This window comes from Taudactylus pleione, unplaced genomic scaffold (assembly GCF_031769625.1).
Source record: "Taudactylus pleione unplaced genomic scaffold, aTauple2 ptg000086l, whole genome shotgun sequence".
In the NCBI taxonomy this organism is placed as follows: Eukaryota; Metazoa; Chordata; class Amphibia; order Anura; family Myobatrachidae; genus Taudactylus; species Taudactylus pleione.
Window position 1 is genome coordinate 6,658,625 of NW_028284488.1, and position 21,272 is coordinate 6,679,896.

The 21,272-nt window shown below is 41.4% G+C and overlaps 1 protein-coding gene across 3 annotated transcripts in view; it reads right to left on the reverse strand.

Annotated features, from left to right (window-relative positions):
• Positions 1-21,272, reverse strand: part of LOC148529144 (uncharacterized) — a 486,130-nt gene that overhangs the window by 35,036 nt on the left and 429,822 nt on the right. For all 3 annotated transcript variants that reach the window (XM_088468693.1, XM_088468692.1, XM_088468691.1), the window contains exons 91-94: positions 19,239-19,301; positions 8,516-8,578; positions 6,429-6,545; positions 32-109 (exon numbers count right to left, since the gene is read on the reverse strand). In XM_088468693.1, coding sequence (XP_088324819.1) covers positions 32-109; positions 6,429-6,545; positions 8,516-8,578; positions 19,239-19,301 — 321 coding nt within the window. The remainder of the gene's footprint in view (positions 1-31; positions 110-6,428; positions 6,546-8,515; positions 8,579-19,238; positions 19,302-21,272) is intronic.

The following is a 21,272-nucleotide window of genomic DNA, read 5'->3' on the forward strand; positions in this document are numbered from 1 at the left end:
GTAAATATAGCCCTGCCACTTATTTACTTACCATTAGCCCCTTTTGTCCTGGTGTTCCTGGTTCCGTTTGGGGACATGGCAGGGATTTTCCTCTTTTCCCCTTTTCACCCTTATAACAAAAAATTACATTTCAATTCATCTGAAATCACTACTTTAGTAATTCCCTTTCATAGTCACAGGTGGAAGCTCTGTGGGTCTATTCATTGCGTTTTCAGTTATATGAGGGGAGTTCTGCACCTCACATCTTATCCATACATACACCAAGGGTAGTTTTAACGATGCATATCTATCTATCTCATATTATATATTCTGTTGACCTTTCAAAGGAATAATATTAATTCACTAGGCATTGATTAGTATCCAAGTAATATTGATTATCTCTTAAGTACATCAATTTAAAATTGAACTTAATAGGGATGTTGCAAAACTCTTTATGGGAAAATTATTTGCTGTCTCGGATTATTACCACATGGGATCATGTATCCAATATCCAATACACAGGCATCACCCTCTCATTAGAGTGAAAATATGATGAATCTTTATTTGAAGTATTTATTAAATTCACCATACATAGAGAATATAAAGGATAAGTTGCATAGGATTAAATAAAAATAAGATTTATTTTGCAGCATTCATACCCTTATATATTAATGAATATTCCTATCGTATATACTTCAGTTTGCAATACCCCCTATTGGATACTAATATATTGCTCTTTGAGTATTGTGCAGATGCTTATTAATTACAGCGCCCTCTATTTGGGTATACCCATTGCACAGTAATGATAAGTACATAAATGTTACAACTGTAGCACCATCTATTAGGTATCTATATATTACTTGTATGAAAACTGTGTGAATAGTATAATAACAGCGCCCTCTCTTGGGTATATTTTACTGTACAGTAGTCATTTACATAGATGTGTTCCAGTTGCAACACCACCTATTGGATGTTTACATATCGCTTAGTAGTGGCTGTGCAAAATGTCCTTTATTGCAGCGCCCCCTATTGGGTGTATCTACTGCGCATATAGGGTCAATTATGGCTCTAGTGTAATATGCTCCCACAGTAAATGATATAAATTATATGTCCAAATCATTTGTCATCTCATTCAAGCACTTGGTGGGATGCATGTAAATACAACGATCTTTGTAGGTTATAAAACAGAGCACAGGAGAGCGGTCAGAGCCGCTCTCGTCTTAATTATAGTGCCCTCTTTTGGGTATACCCATTGCACAGTGATGGTTTAGTTTTAGTACATAAATATTACAACTGCAACACCATCTATTGGATGCTTATATATTCATATGAAAACTGTGTAAATAGTATAATAATAACGCCCTCTCTTGGGTATATTTTACTACACAGTAATCATTTACATTGATGTGTTCCAGTTGCAGCACCACCTATTGGATGTTTACATATCGATTTATAGTGACTGCAAAATGTCTTTTATTGCAATGCCCCCTATTGGGTGTATCTACTGCGCATATAGGGTCAATTATGGCTCTAGTGTAACATGCTCCCACAGTAAATGGTATAGATTATGTGTCCAAATCATTTGTCATCTTATTCAATCACTTGGTGGGATACACGTAAACACAATGATCTTTTTAGGTCATAAAACAGAGCACAGGAGAGCGGTCGGGGCCGCTCACGTCTTAATTATAGCACCCTCTTTTGGGTATACCCATTACACAGTGATGGTTTAGTACATAAATATTACAACTGCAGTACCATCTATTGGATGCTTATATATTCATATGAAAACTGTGTGAATAATATAATAACAGTGCCCTCTCTTGGGTATATTTGCTGCACAGTAGTCATTTACATAGATGTGTTACAGTTGCAGCACCACCTATTGGATGTTTACATATCACTTTGTAGTGACAGTGCAAATAATGCCTTGAAAAAACCCTTGAGTTGTGAAACGTACGTCGGCGTGAGCGGCCCTGACCGCTCTATTGTGCTCTGTTCTATGACCTAAAAAGATTGTTGTATCTACATGTATTCCACTTGATAATTGAACAAGATGATAAATAACCTGGACATATAATTTATATCTAATACTGTGGGAGCATGTTACACTAGAGCTATAATTGACTCTATATGTGCAGTAGAAACACCCAAATAGGGGGCGCTGCAATAAAAGACATTATTTGCACAGTCACTACAAAGTGATATGTAAACATCCAATAGGTGGTGCTGCAACTGTAACACATCTATGTAAATGACTACTGTGCAGCTCTGACCGCTCTCCTGTGCTCTGTTTTATAACCTACAAAGATCGTTGTATTTACATGCATCCCACCAAGTGCTTGAATGAGATGACAAATGATTTGGACATATAATTTATATCATTTACTGTGGGAGCATATTACACTAGAGCCATAATTGACCCTATATGCGCAGTAGATACACCCAATAGGGGGCGCTGCAATAAAGGACATTTTGCACAGCCACTACTAAGCGATATGTAAACATCCAATAGGTGGTGTTGCAACTGGAACACATCTATGTAAATGACTACTGTACAGTAAAATATACCCAAGAGAGGGCGCTGTTATTATACTATTCACACAGTTTTCATACAAGTAATATATAGGTACCTAATAGATGGTGCTACAGTTGTAACATTTATGTACTTATCATTACTGTGCAATGGGTATACCCAAATAGAGGGCGCTGTAATTAATAAGCATCTGCACAATACTCAAAGAGCAATATATTAGTATCCAATAGGGGGTATTGCAAACTGAAGTATATACAATAGGAATATTCATTAATATATAAGGTTATGAATGCTGCAAAATAAATCTTATTTTTATTTAATCCTATGCAACTTATCCTTTATATTCTCTATGTATGGTGAATTTAATAAATACTTCAAATAAAGATTCATCATATTTTCACTCTAATGGGAGGGTGATGCCTGTGTATTGGATATTGGATACATGATCCCATGTGGTAATAATCCGAGACAGCAAATAATTTTCCCACAAAGAGTTTTGCAACATCCCTATTAAGTTCAATTTTAAATTGATGTACTTAAGAGATAATCAATATTACTTGGATACTAATCAATGCCTAGTGAATTAATATTATTCCTTTGAAAGGTCAACAGAATATATAATATGAGATAGATAGATATGCATCGTTAATAATTTATCAATAAGAACAACACTCAGATTACAACTTCGTTTCAATAAATATTTTTTTTTTTTATTAATTCATATTTCACACAAAAAGTAAAAGTGAATTTTAAGTATTAATGAAATAAAAGTTACATTTTATTGACTTTCTTTATTTCTTCATGTGCGCCAACTAAGAGACAATACTTTTCTTTCTTTCTGTATATGCTTATTTTTCTATTGTCCTTGGCAGCACCCCCACAGATCAATTATTCATGTGATATATATTAACCATTTGGGGCCATTATAATAATTTCTTGTTTAAACCAAAACCTAGTGCAGAGCTGTATCCCCAATTCCCTGTCCCCAATTTAACAATTCATCATATACCTAATTTAAGGGAGATAATTATTTTGCCTGGCAATTGCTTTGTCTCCGTATACCTGTGACTAATTTGTCACATTTACCCATGTTCTCTAACTGCTTTGTAGCAGTCGATGCTCTGACCACATGACAAGTGATGAGACAGAACAATGCTTAATGTCATTAACGACATTGAGTCCAGCACTGCAGAGCAAACACTAGACAATATCGCTCATGGATAGTGGTTACCCGCCCTTACACATGGTTACAGAAATAATATGATGCTTACTTTATGTAGTAGAAAAGACACAAAATAATATTATCTTAATATTTTACAAAATTTTACTAATGTGATTCTCCTCTCAAGTGGATCCCCTTTTCTGCTCCAATCAGCTGTTTTTCATTGCCATTCTTCAGTTCAAAATGGCAGGGGGTTCAATATGGGGTGATTGGCCCTCCTGCTCATACCCCTCAGTTTTCGCCCCGGATGTGAGAGAAGCAGAGGAGCCCTGAAATTGACGGCTGCGAGAAGCAGTCACAGAGCTCCAAGTAGTAGGTGGTGGTGGTTAGTAAAATGCATTCAGTAGGTGCTAGTACAGCTTTAAAAAGTATATGGAGTATATGGAGTATATAACCAGGTTATACTCTTTCTTTGAATCAATAAGTCCTATATATCTTGCAGTTTGTTCCTCTGCCTGATGAGGGAGTCCCTTAAACTCCAGGGATCACCTGCTACTAGTTTCCTGACATAGAATCCCTGTACTCCAATTATTGGTTGTCTATTGCCTAACTATCAATGTGGGCTGCAGGTCAAATACTACCCCATTACTGGCCAATGCAGAGAAAAAGAAATCTGCTATGCAATGGGCATACTGTATACTGTAACCTGACTATTTCATAGTCTCTATAGGTTTGCTGCCTGTATTTTCAGTTTCTTTAGCGCCTCTGTGTGTGAGGGCTCAATTATAGAGCTCACTGCCGATCACCAAACTCCGGCTCCGACTGCAGTTGCAGAGATAGGTGTGCTTCCCAGTCTCTCCTGTGATTACTGCCAATCACCACCTCTGACAGCCTGTCTGACAGCACTCTAGGCCTTCTATATCCCAGAAGGAAGGGGGGGGGAGAACGGACTGCTGCCAACAGGTGGCGCTACCACTGATTGCAGTCACTACTTAAGCAGTCAAGCCCACCTCACTTGTACAATACCTCTTTAGCGGTAACGTCCAGCCTCAGCCTCCTTAGCCAGAGGGACGTCTCCTGTCTGCTTAGCCGGGACCTCCACTTACAGCCCACTCCACAATGAGACACTGCCCCTTCCGGGCACTTCCACCATTACCACCACTGAACACTGCTGCTGATGATGCCGCAGGTAACCAACTCTATGGCAGAATGAGTGCTATTGTTCAGGATCTCCAGTTTCACAGCTTCACAGCTTCTGTGTTCCTTCTCCAACTCCACCCCCCATGTGCCTGACCGCCTGATTGCTGGTCAGGACACAGGAGGGAGGGGGGGGGGTTGAAAGAAGGTAATTTCCACACTAAAGCTGGCCACACATCTAAAGATTATCTGTCCAATCAGCCGACTAGTTGATTGGTTGGAATGAAAATCTGGTAAGGTATGAAAGCAAATGACAATCAGCAATTTACTCCCAATTGCCAGGAAAATGGACAAGAACTGTTGTTTGAACAAATTGTTTAGACCAAACATTTGACAAACTTGTCTGAACGACCATTTTCATCTGTTTTCTGGCATTTAGGAGCAAATTGCTGATCATAACTCCCATATGTTACCAGATTTTCATTCCAACCAATCAACTAGTTGGCTGGTTGGAAAGATAATCTTTAGATGTGTGGCCTGCCCTTCTTTCTCTGACAGGAACCCAACCACTCCCAGTCATATCACTCCGCCCCTACAACATAGACTGTCATATGAATACATGAAACATATATGCTTATTTCTCTCTCATAAATTGTACATACATATTATTTACTAAAACTTATCTCTTAAAGAATGAACAAATTAAGCATGTTTTACCTCAGAATATGTATGTCTATTAATACTGTATTTCATTTAACCCTTAATCAGGGTTACATTTAACTTTATCAGAATAACAAACAATTCATTAGCAGACTTTTCGGAGATAACCTCCTTTCATTGCGTCAGGCAGGCTGAATAAAAATGAAATTCAAAAAAACAAAGCAATGTTTAATACACAAAGTAATTTTTAAAGGAATAGACTTGTTGCAGTGTACATTATTGCCATACTATTCCTATCCAGTACAAAAGCACAGTTCTGTATTTCTAAATGTGCTCTTGTCAAACAGAAAAGAAAGATTATGTAGTCATTGAATTAAAGCTAGGGAATTCTCATAAATGTCCATATCATGTAAATATTGTAGTGTCGAATTATTATTATTTACTTAAACAGCATTAATCATATTAAGCAGAGCTGTACAAAGAATACTGTATGTACTCATAATTCCCTGACACACACACAAAAACTCCACACAGATAAGGCCTTTGTTCTGAATCCAACCCATGACCCCAATACAATAAGGAAGCAAGGCTAACCACCATGTGACTATGCTGCAGTAGATGGCATGGTGGCTAGCACTGAAGAGAACATTCATACACCACTTAAAAAAGGCTGAGAAAGGGGGTGCGATTGGGAGGACCAATCAGAAGTTGCAATGTCTGTTATTGCAGCTTCTCATTGGTCTTTCTGCACACCCCACATCAACTCCCTCTACCACTGCAGCATTGGACAGCCCCAGTTTTCAGTAGGTGTCAAGGTTGCATGGAGCGCCAAGAAAAATTATGGCTATAAGGAGAAGCCTCAAGGGATGGGGAGGAAATAATGTTTTCTTGTTAGTGCAGCTTTAAATTTAAGAAAGGTTAAAAAAAACTATTAGGAAATCTAAAACACCTTACCTTTGCACCAGGATCTCCTTTGGGTCCTTCACGTCCTTGAGGTCCAGAGGCTCCTATCAGTCCTGGATGTCCAATTGGTCCCCTAAAGCCACTTAATCCAGGAGACCCTTTACTGCCCTGAAAAAAGCAGTGCACGAATATGGTAAGCGCAAGATATATCCTTGCCCACGTCAAGTTTTTTTATTGGATGTATCAAATATGTATACCAAATTGTTCCCATCATAGTAACTTTTAGCATAATATCAATACATTTTACAAATATAACTAGGGTTGGTAAAGGAGGTTGAGTAGGTTTTGTTGACAATCACAATGTTGACAGTAATTATATAGACACCATTATGTCAACAAGTACATGTCGACATGTTCAGTGTGTCGACAACCACAATGTCGACTTGCAAAATTCAACATGTTGAACAATGTGGACTGGTACATAATGTCGACACCCAATTTTAAGTCTAACTCTAAAATGTTATTGTCAGCATTTTGACTGTCAATATTTTAACTGTGCCAACATTTTGTAGGTGTCAACATTTTGTAGGTATCGACATTATGACATTCGACTTCATGGTGGTAACCTTTTGACTGTCGACATATTGACTACATCCCAGTACGGAAATATTAACTTCTTATTAGAGACTACACTGAAAAAAAGACTTGTGTGATTCTGGGACATCTTTGCATAAAACATATGAGAGCCCTGTAATTTTCCCTGGTATTGCGTATTCATAACCTCATTGCACCTTATTCTGAGTATTCACACAGTGATGGTGGTTTTGCAGATGTGTGCAATAGATATTAGCCTGGACTATATGCATTCAGGAAGCTGACGGTCGAAATGCCAACCGCCGGCTTCCCGACTGTGCAATCCCGACAGGACTAATGATAGGCGTCGAAATCCTGACGCCTATCATTATCCCTATGCCGGGAGCCCGACATACCGAACGAAGGGGGGAGGGCTCCCGGGGGGGACTTAAGGTTAGGCACCACCCTGGGAGCATTAGGGTTAGGCTAGGGGAAGGGGGGGTTAGAGTTAGGTGCCACAGGGGGGAGCTTAGGGTTAGGCACCCTCCCCGGGAGGGTTAGATTTAGGCTGCGGGGACAGTGGGAGGTTAGGTTTAGGCACTTCCGGTAAGTGGTTAGGCACTAGGGGGAGGTTAGGGTTAGCCACCCCTAAGGGAGGGTTAGGGGGGGAGAAGGTTAGGTTAGTTAGTTTACTTATCAGGATCTTCACTGCTGCCGGTCTTCCGGCGTTGGGATTTGAACCGCCGGACATGGGTCTGGGAGTCATTCATACCGATGCGGTCTGGACAATAGAGGAATTTTAATGGCCTGCTGGCAAATCTACTTTATTGCAATATCCCCATTACAGTACCTAATATTGTCAATCTATAATGAGATTGAATGGGCAAACGTAAAGGCATGTGTTCCATGAGTGTGGGGACTGTGATGGGACACAATAATGCAGAGTCCTAAAATATCACAAGAGAGAGCAACTCAAGGGGAAAGAGTGCATTTACTGTATATTAGCCAATAGATATGATTTATGTCCTTTATACTATGGCCACGGTAATGTCATTATCGCTTACCCTGGTTATCAACAAAATAAGAGAAAACAAGCAGTTATATGAAAGCATTATGGTTACATTTATAGCATAGTGGCAGAGGGATAAAAAACTGCAAGACTGTGTATAGAGCAATGGTTCCCAACTGGGTGCTGGGGTGCCTTGGGACACTCTCAGGGGTGCCTCAGGTTGTTGGTCCAACACCATATCAAATTATTTATGGTCAATGTAATGTAAATATGTGGACAAACAGATGCGCAAACCTGTCCACCACCACCACATAACTTAACCTAAGGATGACAGGTAAGCACAATTTCTCAATACAATTTTTGGCTTAGGGGTGCCTTGAAAATATATTGATACTCTAGGGTGCCATGATTCGAGAAAGTTTGGGAACCACTGGTATAGAGGATGTACAGCATAGGATCCCAAATATGTGATAATCCCACTTTAGGCTGAGCCAGGGTTAATCTATGGATACTCAGCATGCATGTATATGAAATGTACAGTAAGTTTCAAACACACTTTATCCCCTTTATCTCCAACAGCTCCTGTGGGTCCATCCATTCCCTTCTCTCCTTTATCTGCCTGTAAATAAATAAATAAATATGTATTATTTCTTTATCCAGAACACCCACTAACAGCCATGTTTGGCTTTGTGTTTTAGCAATAACATTATGCTATCATTATACAGGGGTGATTATAATATACTATGTATATAAGGTGGTTACCCTAAGAGTTTATACAGCACACAAGTCAAATTGGCCTTACAGATTAGGTTATTCTTAACTATTATTTATAAGACATCGCAGTGTGGGGGTGATAAATAAAAGTATCATTTCACAATGATTGCAGAACAGCTCAGGTTGTGAATGGCTGGAATGGATGCGGACTGTGACAGGTGCAGTCACTGGACTGAGGGCCTGATTCAGCAAGCAAGGCACAGGAGAGAACGCACGCACTTGGCCTATGGGTTTGTACTGCGCATGTGTATGCATCACACAGCGTGTGCGGTCGGGACAGCGTATGCAGACTACACGCAGACCCCTTCCGATATTGATTGCCACGAACTACCGTTTGTGGGTGGTGACTGGGGGTGGTCGGGCGATCACAGGCGTGCCTTTGCGTTTTAAGGGCGTGCATAAATTAGCCACTGCTGTGCCACATAAAGTGATGAGACTCCGTGCACACAGGAAGTTGCCAAGATCCTGCGCAAGGTCTGGTCAACCACTATTATGCAAATGTGGTTGATGTTACCGATGTTTACGCTATCTTGCGTACTCATCCGGCTTTGAGTAAAAGTAGATGGGCGGCTTAATATAGGGCTGGACAAGTGCATCTTATGCTGCTGTCTCTGTGCGTATGCATTGATTAGCATATCCTCGCAGTGGCTGGCTGCGTGCGTCTGCTAGCGTGCATTCCATGCTGAATCAGGCTCTGAGTCCGCAGCAGTATACACTTGGCAAATGCATATAACCAGAATCTGGAACAACAGCAGAATGCACTAGGCAAGCAGATAACTGGGGTTTGAATCAGACACAGCAGCACTGCAGCCAGGAGCCAGCATCCTAATCTTAGGGGGGAGAGTATTATTTTGGCAATGAGCAGTCAGCAGTTCCTGGTTTAAATAATGCAACCTGGGCACTGATAGGCTGGCTGCATCATGTGACCGGAGTTGCTGGAGACTGGTTTGCCAGGAGAATTGTGTGTTACAGTCCAAGATGACTGCGCCCATGAAGCAGGACACCAGGAAGTGCATGTTTGTAGATGAGTGACAAAGGTCTCAGGGATGCTGCAGGCGGCCAGCAGGGACACAGATGGCAGTGATATGACACCGCCAAACCTGGTAACAGGGCTAAGACCCTGGTGTGTGACACTGGACCTCTGGTGAGTGCACCCTGCCACACTTCATCCTTCTCACAGTTGAAAAACAGTCCAACATTCTGAAGCATCTACATATACATCCATATACATCCAGTAGCGTCCCTCCTCACGGTGTCACCCAGTGTGGGGAGGGACAATGTGCGTGCGGTGCAGCCGTGCGCCACCAAAAAGGGTGCGTGGCCATGCGAGAAGAGGGCGTGGCCACGTGACCCGAACCCCGTGGCTATTACTTGGGGTGAAGGGGGGTACAGAAGGCCACTGTGTGGAGTGTTGGCCAGCTCCCTTAGTGACAGGACCCAAGTGCTGCACTTAATTCTGCAGCTCCTGCTCCCGCCCACTCCTCCGTCCTTCCAGGCTGGCCCGCTCTGCATTATGGGAGAGACATCATGACGTCTCTCCCATCCATTAACCACTGTGGAAGCTGGAAGATGGAGCTCATGAGTGACCTCCAGCCCGGCTCCGGCATTGGGCGCAGCAGTCAATGAGAGTCTGTCTGACTCTCATTGACTGCTAATTAAAACAAACACACAGGCACCGTCCAGTCAGCACTACACTGACCACAATTAATATTTTATCACCTAGCCTGTTAAAAATGATATACCCTGAATTGCAGTCCCTCTTGGCTGAAACGATTGAATGCTCACTACGTTGGGTTAATCAAAGGTTTTATGACAAAAATAATAAAGCCCATACTCTACTAGCTAACAAGCTTCATGCTAAAAGTTAATCTGGCCGCCCAACTTATGATCCCCAACTAATTAATAATATCTTCTCTGATTACTAAAAGGCATTATATAATTTAAACTCTCCTCAAACCCATGAGATCCAAAAGTACCTTAATTCCTGTAAACTGCCTCAAATTGACACCGGTTCTTGTCAGCTTCTAAATGCTGATAATTTGATTGAAGAATTTGAGGCAGCGCTTAAATCTAAGAAACCGTCTAAGACAACAGGCACTTTTGGATTTCCGATAGCATACTACAAGTCATTTGCCCTGCAACGCCTACCACACATGGCTCAACTATTTAATAAAATGAAGCATGGATCTCCATTTCACTCAGAGTCTAAAGCTTCCCGTATTGTAGTTATCCCTAAGCACGGTAAAGTCCCTGCCCTCTGCTCCAACTATAGGCCCATTTCATTATTGAATACCGATTTTAAGCTTTTTACAAAAATCCTAGCTACTAGGTTAAATAGTGTATTGACTCCTTGGTCAATTCTGTCCAAGTAGGCTTTATTCCATGTAGACAGGCCCCAGACAACACGAGATGTACCATAAATCTAATTAATCATATTAACACTTCTAAATCACCCTCTGTCGTACTAGCACTAGATGCAGAGAAGCATTTGATCGTATATCCTGGCCTTTCTTATTCTCTACACTTTCCTCCTTTGGATTTCAGGACTAATTTATGACAGCAATCAAGGCTCTCTACTCTCACCCTTCATCAATGGTACTGACCAATGGTTTAGGTTCCCCTCATTTTAAATTGGCTAATGGTACCATCCAAGGTTGTCCATTTCACCCTTAATCTTTGCTCTTTGCATTGAACCCCTGGCAGCTGATTTATTGATTTATAGCTATCAAGGGGATTAACATGGGTAAAACCAAGTATAACTTTCATTGTTTGCAGATGATGTTCTCTTGACAATCTCTAGCCCTTTAGTATCCCTACCTAACCTTCAAAAAGAACTACCTTTATATGGCTCACTTTTAGCATATAAAGTAAATCATTCCAAATCAGAAGCCCTGGCATTAAATGTCCCCCTACAGATGCAAACAATACTGACCTCCAAATTCCCATTTCTCTGGAGATCCTCAGCTAACAAATAACTTGGGGTCTACATTACTAAATCCTACTCCTCCCTCTATCACGCTAATTAAATACCCATGATAAAGACACTTATACATGTGGTCATAGCTGTCTAAATATTTTGTATCTCCTGGGTACAGTAGGTAGGATTAATGTCCTTAAGATGAATCTTTTCCCCAGTTTATTATACCACTTTCAGACCATTCCAGTCTCAATACCAAGTGCGACCCTCACTTCACTCCAGAAAATATGTAGTAAATGTATATGGGCGGGTCATAAACCTCATGTTAGGAGGACAATTCTCAGCAAAAGTACAGTTTCGGGTGGTTTAGGTCTTCCTATCTTGCAATCATATTACATAGCATGTCAACTAAATCATATATCCTGGCATTCATCCAAGGGAGTTAAGAAATGGGTAGATACTGTATTGAAAATTCCTTATTTCAAGGAGCAGTAATTAGCACTCTAATTTGGCTTCCTAAGTCTTGTAGACCAGCCTCGGCTTATTTAGTTCCCACTATCAATTTTACTCTCCAAATATGGGACAAAACCAGTTCCAAACATGATCTTTCTCCATATTCATGTCCTCTAACTCCAATTTGGGACCACACTTGGTTCCCCCCGGGATGTGACAGTAAAATAGCGGATCCATGGCATAATAGTGACATTGACCGATTTCTTAATATCAAAGATCAATTTACCTCTTCCTCTTTTGAGGATCTCCAACAACTTCATGGCTTTCCCTCCTTGTGCCAATATCAATATTTTCAAATTGTTAGTTTCCCCCGATCTCAATCTAAATCTTCAACGATACGTCCTTTTACCTCATTCGAACGCTTATGTCTGTACTCAATTGGTAGGAAATGAAACATTTCAGTAATTTATAACTCTGTTTTGGCTCCCAACCCCCCCCTGAATTATCATGGGAATTAGACCTCTCCATATTTTTAGAAGATGACCAATGGGAGGAGATTAGACTACGTATAGCTAAAGCATCTACTAATGTAGCAATTAGAGAAATTAGCTACAAAGTCTATACTCGCTGGTATTTAGTTCCAAGTAGACTTCACTCCATTTTTCCTGCAACCTTTAACATGTACTGGAGACTTTATGGCGAAATAGGCACTTTTGGTGGATTTGTCCCATACTTTGTTCCTTTGGGACCAAGGGCCTGATTCAGACCCGCTCGCGAGCGCAGGACGCTCGCAAGCAGGTCGATGGTGCCCTACTGCGCATGCGCACGACGGAAGGAGCTCCGTCGTGCGCATGTGCGAGACCCGGCTTGCGACGGGGTAGCCGTCGCTCCGGGTCTCGCACCAAAGGGGGCGTGCTGTCGATGTTGATTGACAGCACGCCCCCTTTGGTGGGCGTGCCTGCCAGACAGAGGCGTTCCCATGGGAACGCCTACCGTCTGAAGCCGGCCCCACTGACATCAGTAGTGATGTCAGTGGGAGTGATTTTGGCTCTGATAGAGCCAAAATCACCCCAGGGCTTGCGGCAGCGAGACCCTACCGCAGGGTCTCCGTCGCAAGCCCGATGGTCGCAATGGTCTTGACCATCGCGACCATCATCATGGACGCTCGCTATAGCTGTGGGTGGTCACCCACAGCTATGCGAGCGTCCAAGAGGCCGGTCCATTTTAATGGAGGAGGGCCCTGATTCAGAGCGAGCGCTCTGTTCAGAGCGTTCGGCTCTGAATCAGGCCCCAAGTCATAGCTCTGATCACTCAGGCCCTCAGATCTGGATTTACCCTAGCGCCTGCTGTAGCTTAGCTAAATGCCATGATAAACTGATTATTCACATTTGTAATGCTGCTAAATCCCTAATTGCTAAATACTGGAAAAAAATATTTTCCCCCTCGTTGCTCGCCCTATTAGCAAAATTTTATTACATTGCTAAAATGGAATATGTTACCAGTTTGCAAAATAATATGGTAGCTAAATATCAAACAATTTGATCCCCTTGGCATCTATCACAATCTCTCCCTATCCCTGGACTGATTTCTCTGCTCTCACCTACCCCCTTTTTATTTTTTCTCTTCACCTAGTTCTTTTTTTTTTCTTCTGTTTCTATTTATAAAATAAAATTTTAGATGACCATTTTATTTTCTGTAGGTTAATACTCCCTAATATATGTAGTTTTATCTTTGCAGTTTACTCCACACTGAAGTATTTGTATTGTATATTTTTCACTAATCGATGTGATAATTGTGTTACTGTATCTCTGTATTTCTGACTGTCGACTTTTTGTTTTCAAAAAAATGATATACCCTTCTAGGTAAGTATCTACAGTATAAAATTCAGTAGTCTGCCACCGCCTGTGGAATCACAGGTCCATAAATCTCTTTAGTTACAATTGTGCAGTCTAGGTGACACAAAGGAAGGAATTCAATTGTTTTCTTGCACCCGCAGCTCCTGTCTAAAGTGATGGGAGATATTCAATTGTTGTGCCGCTGGGCACTAGTGTCACGTTCGTCATTCACTTATTGCGTATATGTCGCTCCCAAAATGCAGGGGATTAGCCGCTTGAAGCAGGTAATCCTGTCTAAAAGCCCAAAAGCCATGCTTTGGTCGGAATTCTGCTTGTAGCTCAGGAGGCTACGAGCAGTAACCGCGATAAGAAATGGGTGCCCACGGCACAAAAAAATTTAATAGCTCAGTTAATAGTTCCACAATAATTCTAACCATAACAATAATAATTTCAGGTTAGCCTAAAATCAAAAGCTTCTTCAAAAACTAGAATCCAAAGCATAAATGAAAAAAACTAATAATGGAGAACACTTTATTTACAAATAGAATACAATGTTTAATTACAAAAAAAAAAATTACAATAAAAATAAATTCAATTCAATTTAAAATAAAATTAAATTCAAAATAAAAGGTAACATTTACAGGAAATATATCTTATTAACTTCTGCTAGCCAAGGGAAGAGCAACAGTACACTACCTTTTATGTCATCCCAAACTCTCCTGTGACTGGTTAATTGGTTTCTGACACTGTTTTTTTATGATGGCTGAGACAGCCCAGTTCTTTCTACATTAAACCTTGAAAATTCATTTTGGTAGGGGGCAACTGGAAGAATGGCTGTTCAATGTACAAATATGTCCACCTACAACTCTGCTAGCGTCAATTGATCGGCCAATATATCGGGTGCCCATCGGCCAGTGTGTACCAGCAATATGTCTGTGAACGACGCTGTTCACAGACATATCACTCCGGCTCTGCTGCAAAGCTTTGCGACCCCATCAACCATCATCTGCAGATATATCTGTCAGATGTGTACCCAGCTTTAGACACATTGGGCCAATGGGCAGTAAACTCTCACAATTTTTAAACTCGGCTAATGTAACAGAGTCTGAGAACATGCAAACGCGCATATTTTTAGACTCAAAAAACTCTCACGATTTAATCTCTCATCCAGATGTTTTCCCAGTTTAAAGATAAAACTCGACCATTGTGAGAGATTACTGCTAAACTCTCACATTTTCTAAACTCTCACCCTATTACATTTGGCCCATTGTCTGCACAAAAAAGTGCAAAAAAAGACACCTCCAAATTCAATTTCAGCCGGTTTTCACCTACGTGGAAAGTCAATGCAATGTAATAGGCGAAAAAGATTCGCCTAAGAATAGCAGGAGAAAAGGAGTGCAAAATTTTTATTTTTGGGTGCAAACGTGGGAAAACCACTCAGAAACTTGGGACAGCCCCCCAAAGGATAACTGTGTCCAAAAATACGGGAAAAAAACATAAGAACACCCCAAAAGAGTACTTTCATTTTGTGGGCGAAAAATTACAAAGTGGGGGGACAAGCAAAAAAATTTGCGAAATAGCCTTCGTAGGGGGCTGCAAGGATGGGTCAGGTGTTTTTAAGATTGCAGGTGCATGCTACAGATGTGTTTTTTGCGTTTTTTTAAACTTCACTTTAGAGACTTTAAAATATGCTAGTACCCATTTTCAAGCACCCCAAATTTGACTAGACTACTTTTTTTTACCAAAAAATACTGCTTTATGCCATTCTTCACTAGTTGTGCAAAGACGCTAATAACAAGGATTTTAAACAACTTCAGTACCCCAAATAGTTTTATTAGGGCTATTGGAACACTTCTACATTGATCCCCAATGTTAGTGCAGTTTTGGGGAGTTTCAGACTGATTTCCCCTATTCCAACAGTACTTTCCATCTGTTCTGCATTCGCCGCTTGCAGTTTTTGCCTGGTTAGTAATTGAATAGGGTGAAAAGCGGGGACGCGCATGAAAAGTTTTCGCGTCCAAAACACGCGATGTAGACGAAAAGTTGGGTAGGCGGAACTTTTTCACCGAAGCTAAACTAATTTGATACGGCCCTTAGTATTTGTTTATCCAAAAAACTATTTAATATCGAGCTCCCTTTTGTTCTCTTCAGTATGGTTTACAGGTTGTTTCAATATCCCTATACCTGCATTTTTAATAATTCCTGTACACATACATACAGGATACCACAGCTAATTTACATTCTTATACTGTATAAAATACTTCAAAAGCTCTCTATCTGTGATATCGGGGCCCTTGAAGTAATTTACAGTATATATCTATAGTTTCATGTGACCAGAGTTATATGCTGATAAAAGTGATACACTTCTCCTGCCATACCCACATTGCTACACCAACTTTATTCTATAATTTCTCTGATGCTAAATCATTAACATCCCGAACATCATGGCTCCAACTTTTTGCTCATACTAGATCTGTTGTCTCAAACATGTCCATTTAACTCCTTACGGGTCATTTTGCATCTGCTTCCTCTAATACCTTGAGCCAACATTTCTGCTCCCTCCTACCAAGCCTGTTAACTGCTATGATATGATATACTCCTGAGGAAGCTGGATGTATTTCTAACCAGCGAAACGCATTGAGCTTGAATCTACAGACCTTGTGATACTCCTTCCTATTGCTGGCGCCATTCACCTATTTGGACTTTAATCCCGGTTTACTTTGGCATCAATATTCCTTCTCCGGTGGAACGCCACAGCCCTGGAGAATTACTGCAATGGCCGCTGCATGCTGCCAAGGACTGTGACAAGTTTGTGACCTGCATCGGTAATTCCTTTGCCTAAGGGACCATTTAAGTCTTACCTTCATTTATCCAGCACAGGATTGTATTATCTCTGGAGGGAGTATTCACTTAGGAACTTTTAACATTGTTCCATTACATTTCTTGTGGCATTAACCATTCATTATTATTTTTCACTTTATATGCTTATTGTGAATCATTTTAATCATTTATATTAAATTGTTGTTTTTATTATATCAACTGTCCATTGATATATTTTGTAGTATCATAGATTTAGTGCTGGTATTTATACACTTTTTGTCCTGTTTCATATATCATAGGGGCTTACATCCCCTATATACCAGCAGCTCTCTGACAGCGCTTGGTTTTTCTTTGTTTCTATATTTAGATTTGAAAGCTATAATTAATTCCCTATCTCTCCTTCTCAGCCGTGTCATCAGCAGGGAGGGTGAGAGCTGACTGCAGCCAGAAGGGAAATAAAAAGTTTTAACAGGAAGGGTAAGTGGTGAAGGTGAGATGTAAAATAATGAGATCAAGAGAGCATGACCTACCGTTTATCTAAGGAAGGAGTGAGGTAACCACATGTATGAAGGATAGAGAAATGATACAAGGTTCCAGAAAAGGAAATTACTGACAAATGTATACATTGCAGCTCATCCACTGCAAATATCATACCATACAAGTTAAATCAGTGTGCATTGGCAAGCTGCCTACTGCCCAATTTATATATTATGTACACACATATTGATGCAGCATGATTACATATAATATACAAAGGACAACAGCTTAGCAGGGAACTAGAAACCACTTTTTTACATACACAATTTAGTCTATTACACTAATGTAGAATAGTGAAGGGTATTACTGTAATGTGGGTGGGAGGGTAGTATAAACTGTAATGTAGGGGGTATTGCTGTAATGAGGGGTATTGCTACTTGCTCTAATGTTTGGGGGTATTGCAGATTGCTGTAATGTGGAGTGACATTGCTGATAGCTGTAGTGTATATGCATGGTGTTCATCTAATGGGGGTGCTAATAACATAATGTTGGGAGTCATTAGGGGAAATAAGCCTCTTTATTAAATGTGAATGCTATAGATCACAGGTTCTCAAACTCGGTCCTCGGGACCGCAAACGGTGCATGTTTTGCAGGTCTCCTGACAGAATCACAAGTGAAATTAGCTCCATCTGTGGATCTTATAAAATGCGTCAGTGAGTAATGAACACACCTGTGCACCTGCTGGGTGACCTGGAAAACGTGACCTGTGTGGGGTCCTGAGGACTGAGTTTGAGAACCACTGCTCTAGATTTAATGGTCGATCAGGTTAGGGGGCTTAGAATGTTTGTTAGGTACATATCCCTTTCCCACACAGGGCCCAACATTCCAGAATCCGACCAAGCAGTATCTGTGTTTAAGCCACCAGCAGGTTTGAAAGCTTAAATAAGAGGTAGGAGACTGTCTGACAACTTTCTTCATTGTGGTGGGACTGTCTTACATACTCAGGGCTTTGGGCCTGATTCAGAGATGTAGGCTAACCTGATGATTAGCCTACATCTGTGATTGTTAGAGGACTGTGCATGTGCAGGATGTGTACTGCGTATGTGCAGCCCTCCATCTACGAGTCATCTCGGAGTGCCTCCCAGTCGCAGCCTGAGTGACAGACTGCAGCGTTTGGGAGGTGGAGCGGGGGCATTTCTGGGTGCGTTCCCGTGTCACCCCTGTTTTCTGGAAAGGACGAGGCCAGGATCTGCGTGGGTGGATGCAGATTTCCTGGCCTTCCAAGCTTAGCTTCAGCTACCGCAGCCTGGCCAGAGAGGCAACCATCGCATCCCATGCTGCGACCTCGGTCGCAGCACTGGGAACGCAGATGCAGGAAGTAGGTGTCTGTTTCCTACATACACCTTCTGCTGCATTTGCATTTTAGATGGATGGGATTGCACAGCCACTTGTGTGTAGCTCTGCAATTTCATCCATCTCTGAATCAGGCCCTTTGTCCTAACTCCAGGGAGGAATGTCCCTCTTCATTCTGGTCAGTTTTAAAGGGGAGCTACATGCACCTAATATTGGTGTGCCCAGCATTGCTAGTGTATTTGAAGGGGAAATGTTTGCCTAACACTGTCTAAAGTGATAGCTACATCCTTTGGCTGATAATCATTCCCCTATTTGGCTGCATGGTGGTACCCACACCAGTGGCCAGTTTTATGTTGCTATGACTGCACCTACTGACTATTTGGCCACACCTTCCACATGAGGCTTCTTGTGAAATATTTTCCAGGGCCACTTATAATTCTCAATCCCCCCCAGCTACCCTTGCCCATTCATTCACATATCTCCCTTCCTGGTTTTCTCATCCACCTACAACTCCTGGCTACTGGTGACATTTCCTCCAACGTGGATCCTGCACAATCCCTTCCTAGTGTTAATCTAGATATTTAAACACATTACATACTACTATCTTTCTAAGTTCATATAAAATTAGGTAAAGAGAGGATGATACTAACCTTTGGTCCTGTCGGACCTGGAGAACCTGATAAACCGGGGTCTCCTTGTCTCCCAATTTCACCCTGGTTATATAAAATAATACTCTTTAGTCAATATGAAGATAATATGGGTAAAACAGATCCATGACCACTGTACTGTTTTATATAAAGATAGTCATATTTCCAAAACAAATCATTAAGAATTGTTTTTTTAAAAAGTGAAAATAGCAATGTATTTATGCTCATAAAACCACTCATACACAGTGTAGATATTTATTTATAAAGACAGCATAGGCAATTAGTTGGCAGATGTGAGTTTTGAAGGTCATTAAAGAAAATGGATTATAGTTGAATAAAAGTCCAATGCAAACGATTAGTTCTGAAAGATAAGCCTAGAAAAGTAAAAATGATGAAGTTTCTGCAAGAAAAAAACATTGAAATGGATTTTGGATGTGATGCATGACTTTAATTGGGGCTGTAACAGTCACGCACCAATAATTCTCAGTCTCTGCTAAAGTCCTGCCTTGAAGAATTCCCTAATTTTTTTTCATGTATGCAGACATAAATCTGAAGTTTGGTTCATTGTTTCTTGACCTTTGCCTAGCTATATGAAACCTGTCAGAATTTTCCTGCAAATCCTAATACTCTTACTTTTTGGAAACTTTTAATCCTATTAGAAACCTGTCTCTTACACAGACCTATTAAAGTGTTAATCACAGACAAGATTTATTATAAGTATGTAGGAAACCGAATCATCCCTTTATAATGTAACCATCACCTGCTCAGAGTGGCTGCAGCCATATGTAATGTGTGTTGTTACTGGATGATAGTTACTAGCAATTCCCCTTATGTGTTAATGATATAATAGGGATGTTATGCTCAAATATATGCTGCAATATAAACTAAGTACTGTAAGTAAACTCCTTGAAAAGGTAAAGGTTTGTATAACTTTCCTTAATATCATTTAAAGAAAAATGTTTATGAATGGAATTTAAGGGTAGAACCCAATGGACGGATCATTTATATTGAATTCCTAAGAAAAATCATAAATATCTTATATAATTGAACATGTATACCAATATCTGTACACTCCCATTTTGTACAATGGTCACTGGCACCGCACCTCCCAAAACTGATTGACAGGCTGCGGCTCAGGGGGTGTGGCAAGCAATCACACACAGTGGGCCCTGCGGGATGCAATCGGGAAACCGGCTGTCTTAATCCCCACAGCCGGCTTCCCGACTGCTTTATCCCGGCGAGGGTTAAATGACAGGCGTCTATATCTAGACGCCTGTCATTTACCCGATGCCGGGAGACAGGCGCCCGGCATCCCGATCAAAGGGATGCCGGGCGGCGCGAGCGGACAGCCGCGGGGGGGGGGAGGGTTAGGTTTAGGGCACCCAGGGAGGACTTAGGGTTAGGCACCCCCCGGGAGGGTTAGGCTAGGGGGAGGGAGGGTTAGGATTAGGCACCCCGGGGGGGGACTTAGGGTATTGTCACCCCCCCGGGGGACTTAGGTTTAGGCAGCGGGGACGGGGGGGGGGGTTAGGCACTTAGAGGGGGATTAGGTTTAGGCACTTGGGGGGGAGGTTAGGGTTAGGCACCCCAAAGGAGGGTTAGGGTGTTAGGTTAGGTTAGTTTTTACTTACCTGCAGACGATCAGGATTTCCAGCGCTGTCGGGCTTCCGCTGCCGGGGTCTCTGCTTCTGTCGGCCTGCCGTGCCCGGGATTCGAACTGCCGGCCAGAGGGACGGCGGTATTTCATACTGATTCCGGCCTTGCGCAGGCGCTCCACCATTAAATTTGTGTGTTAACCATGGGATTTGCGTACAAATCCGAATCAGGCCCTATGTTCCTTTAAGGGTTTAGTTGTTGCTTTTAAAGAAAGAAAACATTAAACCTTGGAATGTGAAGTGAAATTTATTGTTGTGACAGTGTAATGGTTAGCATTACTGCCTCACAGCACTGAGGTCGTTCGATTCCCACTATGACCCTAGCTGTGCGGAGTTTGTATACTCTCCCTGTGCCTGCGTGGGTTTCCTCCGGGTACTCCGA